This window comes from the organism of the source record quoted next, unplaced genomic scaffold (genome assembly GCF_019419815.1).
Source record: "Pyrus x bretschneideri cultivar Hongxiangsu unplaced genomic scaffold, Pyrus_bretschneideri_v1 Contig10, whole genome shotgun sequence".
Taxonomy (NCBI): domain Eukaryota; kingdom Viridiplantae; phylum Streptophyta; class Magnoliopsida; order Rosales; family Rosaceae; genus Pyrus; species Pyrus x bretschneideri.
In genome coordinates this window covers 1,207,954-1,219,171 of record NW_025999391.1, presented here as the reverse complement: position 1 = coordinate 1,219,171, position 11,218 = coordinate 1,207,954, and the positions used below count along the sequence as shown (strand labels likewise).

Below are 11,218 nucleotides of genomic sequence, written 5' to 3'. Positions count from 1 at the left end.
AATACATTAAGAAGAAGAAAAAACCCTTATCCATGAAAAGCAATTTAACATTTTTCAACTTTTGTCCACGAGTATTTGATACACAAAAAAGTACATTGGATCACACATAAATTTTCTCGTTGTCATTTTGGATAAGTTTAGACTTACCCATCGATCATCAATTCAATAAAGTGCGAGTCGACTCATTAGTAAATACTATGGCCAACCTATTGTCTGCAAAAGTGATTAAAAACAATGAAAATTGACAATGCCCCTACTAACTCACATTTAGATAATAACAATGAAAATCGACAAATGCCCCTACTAACTCACATCTTATGTGGATCAACTCAACTCTCTCTCGCGGAAAGACCAAAACCTAAGATTATCTCTCTCATTATTAGCTTCAGCCCTTGTTTTGGTGCCCTTGTCTGAGCTTTTGTCTCAATTTACGAGCTTGTCTCTGGGCTTTCACTTTGCTCTCCTACTCAATTGTTGTTTCATGTCACTTATTCTTAAACCATCAACCTTCGCTACTCAACTTGTCGGGTGTCTCTCTTTGGCGGTGCACTTTGGTCTTGGGTGATTTTTAAAGTGCTTCTGGCAATATTTGATAGGATTATGAAAGCACCCACTGCGCGAGTGGCTTACTCACCTCTATTTTTTGTTGATCCAATTGTTTCGTTAATTCATTCTCTTGATGGTGTCATGTGATGGAGGCACAAATGACTTGGTGGTGGCTGCTGTTTTTCTCTCCAAATTTATGGAGTTTTTTTTTGTTATGAGCTGGCTCCTTTTTGGGCTTTTTATATTTTCTAAAGTTGGTTTTTTTAACTTAATTTGAATATTAAAAAAGGGAAAATTGACACACCATTTGCAACAATTTTCTTCTTAAAATAAATACACAAATAAAAAAAAAAGAACAAAGCGAAAGGACAGTTTGACCTACCAATACCACCACCTTCTTTCAAAGCGAAAGGTCATTTTTGCCAAAAGCCAAATATATCAACACACTCAGAGAGGCACATTCATTCATTTGAAAGTTTACATGAAGAGAAAGTTGGGGTAACTTTCCTCGTTAATTAGCACACAATTATTATTACAAATTAGAGGATTAACTTACATTAGTGCCAAAAATATTATTAAGAGAAGGTGAACAATAAAGATTCCACCAAGAAGAAAGAAGAAAAAAACTAGACATTGTAATTTCTTGCACGACCCGTTAATTCAACACGAAACGACACGAAAATAATAGATTTTGGATCAATCCGTTAACAAGTTGGATCATTACTAGGTCACCCATTATCAACAAATATGACACAAACACGATACGAACATGACCTATTTGCAAGGTCTAGACATGGCCTATTAACTCGACACGAAATGATTTGACCTGTTAATGAGTTAGATCGTTATCGGGTCACCTGTTAAGAATCCGTTAAGATAACAGATTTGACATGACACGATCCATTAACATAACATGTGTGATACGAAAACAATAAACATGACCCGTTTAACAGGTCTAAAAACCCCATGTGGCTGGAGTTATTAATTTAAAGTAGGATTCCAGAACATGATTAAGTTGCTCTAATCACAATTATTTAGCCCTGTCCTTGATCACATCCATCCCCATCTCGGTCGGATCGGTCGCCTGAAGTTCATAGCTGATGCCATCTAAAACTCTCCTCAGCCCAGCTTTGGAGGTTGCATATAGTATTTTGGCCCTAATCCTTGATTCACTTGGTGACCTGTAAAAAATCCCAAAAATTCACATCACCTCCAGATTCTCCTATTACTTGTTAAACAAAATGTGGCTTATGTGAATATAAAATAGGGAAGCGATTAAACAAGAAGTGAATTCCGCACTCTTGTTTGTCGCATGGACTCTTCCCTTGTCTTTTTCGCCTTAGATTGAATGAATCAAATGACAATCAATAGGCATAAACAAAGGGAGAAGTGCAGACGAGAAAACGGGCGTGAAAATCACCACCCTTCAAAAAACATGGTATAGTTTTATTTTTATTTTTATTTTTTATTAACAATTGTCATTCTTGAGATTTGAACTCAGACCTTCTCTAAAGATTAAATGTCGCTATTTTTTCTAATGTGACAAGTAAGCAGAGGATATTTTATAAATCCAAAATTAGGTGCGGAAAACCCATTGGAAAAGAAAACCATGTACCAATGGACCATGATGAATGATGGTGCACCAAAATTGGGTATTCCAAACAAGTCACAAATATTCCCACTAACCAAAAATGTCACCCCAATTAATACAAAATTCCCATGATTATCATGATTAAATACCAACATCTTAATCTTAATTCTGAATAAAAAATGGAAAACTAAAGAAATGAGAAAGAAGTGATTAATGACTGACCAAGCAATGAAGAAGAGTTTGCTCTTCCTGCAGTTATCAACAGTGACAAAATCAAAATCAAAGACTGCATATCTGCAATCATCTTTGGGCAAGGAGGCTGCCAGATCATCATAGTTTTCCCCTGGCCCACCAACTTTATCAACGGTCACCAGCCTCGATTCCTCATCGATCTTGAAAACAATGTATCTGTGAACCTTCTTCCATTTCATCTCCATGAATGAGTTCTTGCATTCATCGGTCACCCACATCCCAGTTGTGGCCTTTTCTCCTCAAACGAATAAATAAATAAAATAAATATTACTCGCAAGCGCGCGAATCAATTCAAGTAAACATAAACATAAACATAAAAATAAACATTACTCGCAACCGCATGAATCGATTGGATTGAAAGAACGGAATTGACAAATATACCATCTTGAAAGCCATTGCCATAGTTGCTGAAATTTGAAAGGGGATTTTTGCTTTTGCTTTTGCTTGTGCTCTCTGCTGTGCTGAGATTCTGAAGGCTGAGTCCTCAAAGTGTTGCTTTGCCTCGCTCTTTATAAAAAGATAGGATTGCTGAAATGCCCTTTAATGTTGGGTGATATTACAACTTTATCCATGCTTAGATCTGTACTGTACTGAATACCGTTCATTATCTTTTTTTTTTTTTAAAAAGAAAACTAATGAAAGAGTTTGAAAATTTTGAGTTTGAATGATAAAGACAAAATAAAGGGTAAAGTGAATAGTACCAGTATTGACTTTTTAGTGTAAAAATGTGATTTTTCGTTAAAATGAACAGTACCATAGATTTTTCGTTAAAACTCTTTTTTTTTAATGACCATGTTGCCCCTCTTAGTCAGTAGATCTAGTTTGTCGTTGCGTTGGTGACACTCGGGGTCTTGTCGCCCCTTCCAGCTGAGTTTAGTAGAGCATCAATTTGTGCCATCCATAAGATGTCATTCGATCAAATTGAAACGAGACAGAAAAAATAAAAATAAAAAGCTAGAGAAAGCATGTTTTTAGATTATATTTAAAAAAATAAAAAATATAAAAAATCTTAACCATCAATCGTTACATAATATGACTTACAAAATATAGTTCAAGTAGACAATCTCTCTAGAAAATTAGTACATGTTCAGGTGACTAAATTGTATGAGGCTCAACGTCTTCCCATTTTTTTTCAAGTTTTAATATATGTCTATTTGAAGACGTTTATTCTTATACTAAATCATACTTGACCTAGTTATCCAAGTTGTTTCTTCTTCTTGTTATTGACCAGCACGTATCCATGTTCATTCATAGTTGCTAATAGGTCATTGCCAAGGAGCGAATTTTCTATGAGGTCGTAATACTAAGTGGTTATCTGATGATTAGGATTGACGTCAGAAAATTTTCATTTTCCCATCGTAATACATTCAAGGGTGGCGTTTTGTAACCTTTATGTACATCCACACCAAGAGGGTCACTATTGAAGGTTTTCACACTGCTATTTAAACCGTTATTTGACAACCTTTTGATGAGAATATATGGGGTGGATATTCAATATAAAATTTTTGATGCATAGATAAATACTCTTAATCACTTTAACTTCAAACTCTTTGCAGGTAAAAACTCAAATAAAAAAGCTACGCATCAGACGAATCGATCAATACGGAATACCATAGTGACCTATACACAAGTTGGTCAATCTGTACAAGTTTCCCCAAACTAGAACGAATACAGATGGTATGCTGGTCCCATCTTGGATCGCACACCCACATCCCAATCTCCCATCACACTATTCATATCGTTGTGTGCTTCAATGAATCTTTGCGTGCAAGCGAAGGAGAAAACTGAAGAAAGAATTCAACTCATCACCCTTGTGCAGAAAAACAGGGGTTCGGGGTGACTACAGATAAAAAGAAAGAAAGAATAGAATATGGGGTCTAGTTAAAATGCTACGTCTTACTCAGTGGTACAAGTTTTATGTAAGTTCGAATCATTGCAAGACTCATTACATCCCTACATACAAGACCGAAACTGTTGATTTTTCATACCACTAAATAGTACGTACTATGGAAGAACAATTGCATATTCTGATTAGTAAGAAAACACAAAACTTGCCAACTTGTTTTGTGTAGTTCTTCTTGTTTTTTATACTCATAATTATTTTAGGGTTTTGAGTTCTTCCACAGATTTGTCTGTGAAAAGTGGTAGAAGAGAGAAGCAGCAAGCCAACATTCATCCCATAAAATAATGGTCACCAAATATTGGTGATAAACATGACCCATCTGATTGGGGGTGTGGGGGTGGAGAGGTAGAATATACAAGCACTAGAATCCATGAAATTTTGCATACAACTGCTGAGTACATGCATGGATGTGTGTATGGGAAAACATGCCCTTTCAACTGAGGGAGACCACCCGACAAATCTATGGCTTCTTTCTAATGGAAGTACTCAATAGCGGTTCACGTTACAAATCGAGTTACAATCTACTGATACTTCTTTTTACAATGTTGAAATAGGTCTTAGTCTATCCGACGATACTTCTCTTTCCAATGTTGGAAGAGATGGTAGTTCGGTGGTGCTTCTCCTTACAAAGTTGAAAAAGATTACAAGTTCGAAGGTAACATACTTCTCTTTTACCCTAAACCCTAGAAAGCTCGATCAACGCCACAACTTGTGGGTGTGCTTCATTTATTTGTTCAAATCTGAGTTTATAGGCCTCCTAAAATCTTATGGTCACGGCATGGTTTTGACATGAACAATATGACCTGGATTTGATGCCACCCAACAAATTTTAGCTTCTTTCTTGTGGAGGTACTTGGTGGTTCACATTGATGAGAAGGCATAATGGCCTACATAACAAGACTTGCAGTTTTCAAGCAATTATAGATAACCTCTCTCAAAAAAGAAAACTAGGAAAATTTGATTCGGAAAATATGCACAAATAGAATTGATTACAAACATTTAATAAAAAGCAGAACCATCCAGACAGACGCACTAAACCGTAGTTTCTGTACACTTTATCGTAATGCATAATATCCCGTTATTTCTGTATTTGGATAAAAGTTTGTAACCTGTTCTATTATCCATATTTCCCGTGCAATTTTCAATCAAAACTAGCTGAACAGCAAATAAATAGTACAAGGCTACACAAAAATGTCAAAAGACATTTCCTTTGAGAAGCTAGACAAAAATTTACCGCTGCTACCAAATGCTGGCCTCAATGCATATGAAATTTCTTGGAAGGCCTCTGAAAGACATTGCATAGACCATAAGAACCCGAAATTCATATCCACACGGATGAGATTCAAAGCTTTTAGATTGGTGAATCTTAACAAAAAGGCATCTAAATCAAACAAGTAGTCATTCTATTAGCAGCCAGTAAGAAAACGTTAGTTTCCATGAGCTGTTGTATGATAGAGCAAATTTTATCGAAAAACAGCTGACCACTTGTAAACCACTACCAGCGTATTGCAGACTATTAAAACACAGCAAACATATGGAATCTGGAAATCTCTCTGTTCTTATCCTTCTTTTTTTGTCCAATAAAACAACTGTAAATGATGTCAAGAAGTTTGGAAGAGTTCATCCCATTGCTTAAGTTCTGCTCAACACGAATATAAATGCAGAATAATTTGATTAAAGTATAATCACTAAAACCCTAAACTACATCTGTTCTTGTATCATCCTCCCACAATTTAAAGAAGCCTCCCTCAGAATCTGAATGCTTACTTTCAAGATACAGAAGTCGTTCTAGTCACAATCTTCATTTGTCCTCATTCGATGGTTCTTCTTTGTCCTTCTGCTGGGACAGCAATTACATAGAAGAGAAACTATTTAGTTGTTGAAAGTAAATTCTAGAAACTTTTCGTTTGGAAGAAACAAAAAACTTACATCTAGAAACTTACAAGAACAGATATTAACACCAAATCAAAAGATGAATTTTGTGACAGAAAATTCAGGATCATAACCATTCATGCAAGAAGTTTATGTAGAAGGTTTGTGAACACACCTCAGACTGATTCTTCAGAGATGCAAGAAGATCTTTCACTGAAGGATCGTTGGGGTCAACTCCTGGAAGCTGTAAGAAAAATAACATATCAGAAAAGAAGCAACAGAAAAAATAGCTATATATAGTAAAAGAGTTAGGTTCTGTTACACATACAGATTCAAGGATAGATGATATAAAAGACTGATCCTCCAACACCTTGCTCGCATCGGTCTGGGAGGATGGCTCCCCTGCACTTTCCTGCATCGACATTTGAAGAGCTGCATGCAGCAAAGATATAATAAGCAAGCCGAAACAAATATCACTTTGTCAAAGTTAAGATTGTCAAATTAAAGGCCACATTAATTAAATAGACAAAAGGTAAAAGGAAGAACCAAAAAAGGTCACATGATAGGTGTTTCACATTTTGACGCCCAACTACACCAAACTAGTAAATGATTCATGTTCTCAGGGCAGCCATGGGTATGAATTGGCGTGAATCCATAATTCATAGATTTGGAATTAAGAAAACCATACCACTAGTCACAACAGCTGACAGTGAATTACATAAAGCAAGTAGACCACTAAGGAATGTCTTATTCTTCTGAAGGTAATGCTTACTTCTTTAAAGTCAAATGACTATAGAGATAGCTAGAATCTATTAAAACGAATACGATCCAAGAATCATACAAGAATACTTGTACAAATTGAAGTTTGTAAGAGGATACATCTCGGGTTAAACGAATGTGCATGGAACGGAACAGAGGCATCCTGTAAACAGATCTCCACAAGCAAAAAGGTAAAAGAAGCTCAAGTTACCACACAAAACTAACAATATAAAATGTAAGAAACAAAAGAACACACCTAATGCCAACTCCTGATCCGTACTAGTTGCTTCGGACATCTCAGTATCACCTGCTGAATGACCAGTTCCAGTGACGTTCATTGACATTGCAAGAGCCTCCTTCAGCAAGTCATTCTCATCAACCTATCACACATATCATGAGCCAAGGACAATTCAAATTATAACAGTTCTTTGAAAGATAATAAATGACGACAGAAAAGACAACAATATAGACTTTAAGAACCATACAAGATCATGCAAGCATGCATAACAAAAAAAATCAAAGGAGGAACTGAAACCAACCATATTATCAGTATGTTTCTTATCCTCATGGGGAGAAGAAACATTAGCTTGATCTGTCATGGTTATATCTTCTGATTTGGATGACGGTTCCCCTCCTTTCCCACCAGCTTCTTCAGCAGCTCTTTTGGCAGCAGCTTCTTGCCTAGCCCTTTCCTCTTCCATAGAAACTCTAAGGGCAAGAGCAAGCTCAGGATCAATGTTGGGATCAACTCCAAAGTCATACCCAGAGCCACCAATAGCAGCAGCAGTTGCTGCTGCCGCCGCCACTGCAAAACCACTTCCTCCTTCTCCGTCACCAGTAAATACAGGTGTACTGCCATTAAATAAGAAAAACTTCATATCACAGGAGGCATAATATAATTATACGCTGTGCTGTGACGTGTTCACTAGGTTATCCAACAACAATTCCAGCCAATTGACACATAGAACATGTGTGAAGATAGAAAGAAAAGTAGAAACTTACACCTATTGATTTTCCTAGAAGTAATTCAATAAGTAATACTTTGAGCTTATATACATGTTCTTGCACAACTTCTCCTTTTAACAGAATACCTACTCTTCTCACTTCTCCATTCTTTCTTCGTATAACATGCATTGCTCTTATAAACAATAGCATGAATCTAAACCTATATTGCAATTAGTTCCATCAACAAATAATTTTATAATTGGCATTACAAGATGATATACAAACAGACAAGAGAAAAAATAATAAACACACACCTTATAAGAACATCCGAGAGAGCATTTGGACCAGGAGGGATGTGTACTATATGACTGCTTTCATTATTATTAACAGCAGACAGAAGGGCCTCCAGCTTCTCTGGCTTCCCATCATCCTCTTCACCAAAATCAACAATGTCAAGAGCAACACTGTTCTTTTTCAATTTCTTCCCTATCGATTCCAACAACTTCTTTTCAAATTTAACAGGACTGAACACGGTATAAGAGGTTGATGTCAACAACACAAAAGAAGCAAAACAGAAAGGAAAAGTTAGAAGTTAGCACTATATACCTTCCAGCAAAAACAATAATCCGCTGTTGTTGATTTTTGTTTTGACGATGCTTAAGAGCCAGCTGAGCTACCTGGATTGCAGCTGCTATGTTCATCTCACCTCCCATCTCCAGACCTATACAATAGGAATTAGAGAACCACAAAGAAATTAACCAAACTAAAAAAGGGGTAATTTGACGGGCATCACGATGGAACGATTTCCACAATGAAGAGATAATAAAGTACCTAACAAACTAAAACTTAGACAAAATCCAGCACACAAAAGAACACAAATCACACTTAAAACGGCCTCACCATCTCTTATTACTTATTCTGTGGATAGTAAGATCCAGTCTCACATTCATACACGATAATATCTAGTACTAAAGCTTTCTCAAGTTTCACTCCAAAATTCAAGTTACAGCTCTGGATTATAATGTCCCTCTTAGAGTATGATCATTCATATTCAACAAAACCATTACAACTGTTTCCTTGATAAAGATTGATCAGCTATTTAACTCCACAAGTAAGCTAAACATATAAAGTTTTCGAATTTAAACTGAACCAAACTAGCAAATTAGTTATGAATTAAGAAACTATACCATGCATGCAAGCCAAAATCCTGCCAAGATCAGAGGTTGGAGTAGCCAAAACCCGAACCCCTTTGCCCGCCATTGTCAATACCCCAACTGTATTCTCCGGATTAGCCTGCCCAGTTTACAAACACCATTTTTGAAAAATTGAAGTGGTTTTACAAGTTGGTAAAGAGAAAAACTTGATTAAAAATAGAAATAAAACCTGGGTTTTGGCACCACAGATGAGATTAATGGCGTCAGCTTGAGCCTGCAATCGGGAGGGAGAGTAATCGCCGTTTCGCATCCATTCGGAATTGTCGACGCAGATCATAGTCGCCTGAGTATATAATCATCAGAAATTTGTATGCGAAACCCTAAAAAATTGAAACTTCGGAAGAAGAGGAAGAAAAGGGCTAACCTCGAGAACCATGGTTACAGAGATTGTTGAACTTCTTGGGCTTCACAACCCAAAACTTCAAAAGAGGGTCTCCAACTCTCCGCTGTGTTTGTCTAAAATGTGTAATTCTGAAAATTCCCAATTGTATCTGTATATTATATTTTGCGTTACTTTCCGGTTAACTTTTTCAATATTATAAACACACCCCCCATTTCTCTATTTATTATTTTATTCGTATTGGCATTACGAGAAAATTGTAGTAATGGTTTATCTATTAAAAGAAAGGAAATCTAGGTTTTAGTAGATGAAGAAGAGAGAGAAATGTAGAGAGAGAGACTCAAATGAATGTTTTCTTATTTTTGTCACTCAATCTTACAAGAGAAGATTTTTCTACTATTTATAGTCTACTCTATTTAGTAACTGCCTTGCTTAACTATTAAGCAACTATACATTCATCTTATCCATTACAAACTTGCCACATGGCATGTTAACTACCTTTTGATCTTTACAGTTATTAGCCCCCCTTAATCTGAACCAGGACTCCCAAGGTTAAGATTGTAACAGTGATGAACAAAGGAAGGGATATGAAGACCCTTAGTGAATATGTCTGCAACCTGCTCCTTGGTACGAATGTACTGAACAACCAAATCACCTTTTTGAACCTTCTCTCGCACAAAGTAATAGTCTGTATCAAGATGTTTGATACGAGAGTGATACACCGGATTTGAAGTTAATGCTAACGCAGAAAGGTTGTCACAATGTAAAATGGGAGGAGAAGGCAGAAACACATTTAAGTCCTTCAGTAATGACCGAATCCACCAAACATCAGCTGCACAATGAGCTAAGGCTTTGTATTCTGCCTTAGTTGAACTTCTAGAAACAGAAGGTTGCTTTTTAGATTGCCATGACACAGGATTGGATCCTAAATAAACCACAAATCTAGTAATGGACCTGCGAGTATTGATATTAGTCACCCAGTCGGAATCAGAAAAAGCTAAAATGGTATGATTAGTGGTTGACTTGTATGTTAAACCACATTGTAATGTGCCCTGGATACATCGCATTATTCTTTTAACCAAGTAATAATGAGAGTCAGTGGGTTGATGCATAAATTGGCAAACAACACCAACAACATGAGCTATATCAGGTCGAGTAAAGGTAAGATACTGCAAGGCTCTGACAAGGCTTCGATATAGAGTAGTATCTGAAAGAGGTGTACCTTCTGAAATAAGGAGTTGTGTATGAGGTTTTGAGGGTGTAGGAGAGGGTTTACAATGTTCCATGCCAGCGTTGATGAGCAACTCTTTGGCATATTTAGTTTGATTGACACACAAATCACCATTCTCCTTATATTGAATTTGAAGACCAAGAAAATAAGTGAGTTGTCCCATGTCTTTAAGATCAAAGAATGTCTCAAGGTTAGTAACCACCTCTTGAATTTGAGTAGGACTAGAGCCTGTAAGTATAATGTCATCTACGTATAAAAGTAGAATGACAACATGAAGACCATTATGTTTCACAAAAAGGCTAGCATCAGACTAAGAAGCTACAAATCCCAAGATAGGGAGAACTTCTGTGAATTTAGAATGCCATGCTCGGGGAGCTTATTTAAGCCTATAAAGGGATTTGACAAGTTTGCAAACATGAGAGGGATATCGAGAATTCACAAATCCATGTGGTTGATGCATATAAACCTCCTTATGTAAATCACCATGAAGAAAGACATTTTTAATGTCTAACTGCCTGAGCTTCCATTTGCAAGTGGTGGCTAAAGCTACGATAAGTCTAACTGT

General features: G+C 36.5%; 3 protein-coding genes across 4 annotated transcripts; all 3 read right to left on the bottom strand.

The window, feature by feature from the left end:
• Nucleotides 1-1,248: 1,248 nt before the first annotated feature.
• LOC125468607 (actin-depolymerizing factor 5-like) lies at nucleotides 1,249-2,926 on the bottom strand. The gene is made up of 3 exons (XM_048564583.1): nucleotides 2,771-2,926; nucleotides 2,360-2,619; nucleotides 1,249-1,727 (listed from the first exon to the last, which is right to left on the bottom strand). The coding sequence occupies exons 1-3, from the start codon at nucleotides 2,789-2,791 to the stop codon at nucleotides 1,577-1,579; spliced, it is 432 nt and encodes a 143-aa protein (XP_048420540.1). The 5' UTR covers nucleotides 2,792-2,926; the 3' UTR covers nucleotides 1,249-1,576.
• Nucleotides 2,927-5,825: 2,899 nt separating this feature from the next.
• Nucleotides 5,826-9,636, bottom strand: LOC103942089 (26S proteasome non-ATPase regulatory subunit 4 homolog). Of its 2 annotated transcripts, none has more exons than XM_048564565.1 (10): nucleotides 9,447-9,636; nucleotides 9,252-9,365; nucleotides 9,056-9,161; nucleotides 8,475-8,589; nucleotides 8,183-8,392; nucleotides 7,463-7,775; nucleotides 7,180-7,303; nucleotides 6,493-6,596; nucleotides 6,340-6,408; nucleotides 5,826-6,132 (listed from the first exon to the last, which is right to left on the bottom strand). In XM_048564565.1, exons 1-10 carry the CDS (start codon nucleotides 9,456-9,458, stop codon nucleotides 6,094-6,096), a joined length of 1,206 nt encoding a protein of 401 aa, XP_048420522.1. In that variant the 5' UTR covers nucleotides 9,459-9,636; the 3' UTR covers nucleotides 5,826-6,093. The 2 variants fall into 2 exon arrangements, with proteins under 2 accessions (XP_048420522.1, XP_048420529.1); XM_048564572.1 differs by having other exon boundaries at nucleotides 5,826-6,129; nucleotides 9,447-9,635.
• A 313-nt stretch (nucleotides 9,637-9,949) lies between these two features.
• On the bottom strand, nucleotides 9,950-10,816 carry LOC125470253 (uncharacterized mitochondrial protein AtMg00810-like). Its single transcript, XM_048569065.1, has one exon. The coding sequence runs from the start codon at nucleotides 10,814-10,816 to the stop codon at nucleotides 9,950-9,952; it is 867 nt and encodes a 288-aa protein (XP_048425022.1).
• Nucleotides 10,817-11,218: the final 402 nt, after the last annotated feature.

Excerpts from the sequence above, each read along its gene's own strand:
- LOC125468607 (XM_048564583.1), bottom strand. The coding sequence starts at position 2,791 with ATGGCAATGGCTTTCAAGATG. Across the intron at positions 2,620-2,770 it reads TGGCAATGGCTTTCAAGATG|GCCACAACTGGGATGTGGGT; the intron begins GTATATTTGTCA and ends TGAGGAGAAAAG. Across the intron at positions 1,728-2,359 it reads AAACTCTTCTTCATTGCTTG|GTCACCAAGTGAATCAAGGA; the intron begins GTCAGTCATTAA and ends GATTTTTTACAG.
- LOC103942089 (XM_048564565.1), bottom strand. Across the intron at positions 7,776-8,182 it reads CTCTCGGATGTTCTTATAAG|TACACCTGTATTTACTGGTG; the intron begins GTGTGTGTTTAT and ends ATTTAATGGCAG. Across the intron at positions 7,304-7,462 it reads AGAAACATACTGATAATATG|GTTGATGAGAATGACTTGCT; the intron begins GTTGGTTTCAGT and ends TATGTGTGATAG.
- LOC125470253 (XM_048569065.1), bottom strand. The coding sequence starts at position 10,816 with ATGGGACAACTCACTTATTTTCTTGGTCTTCAAATTCAATATAAGGAG.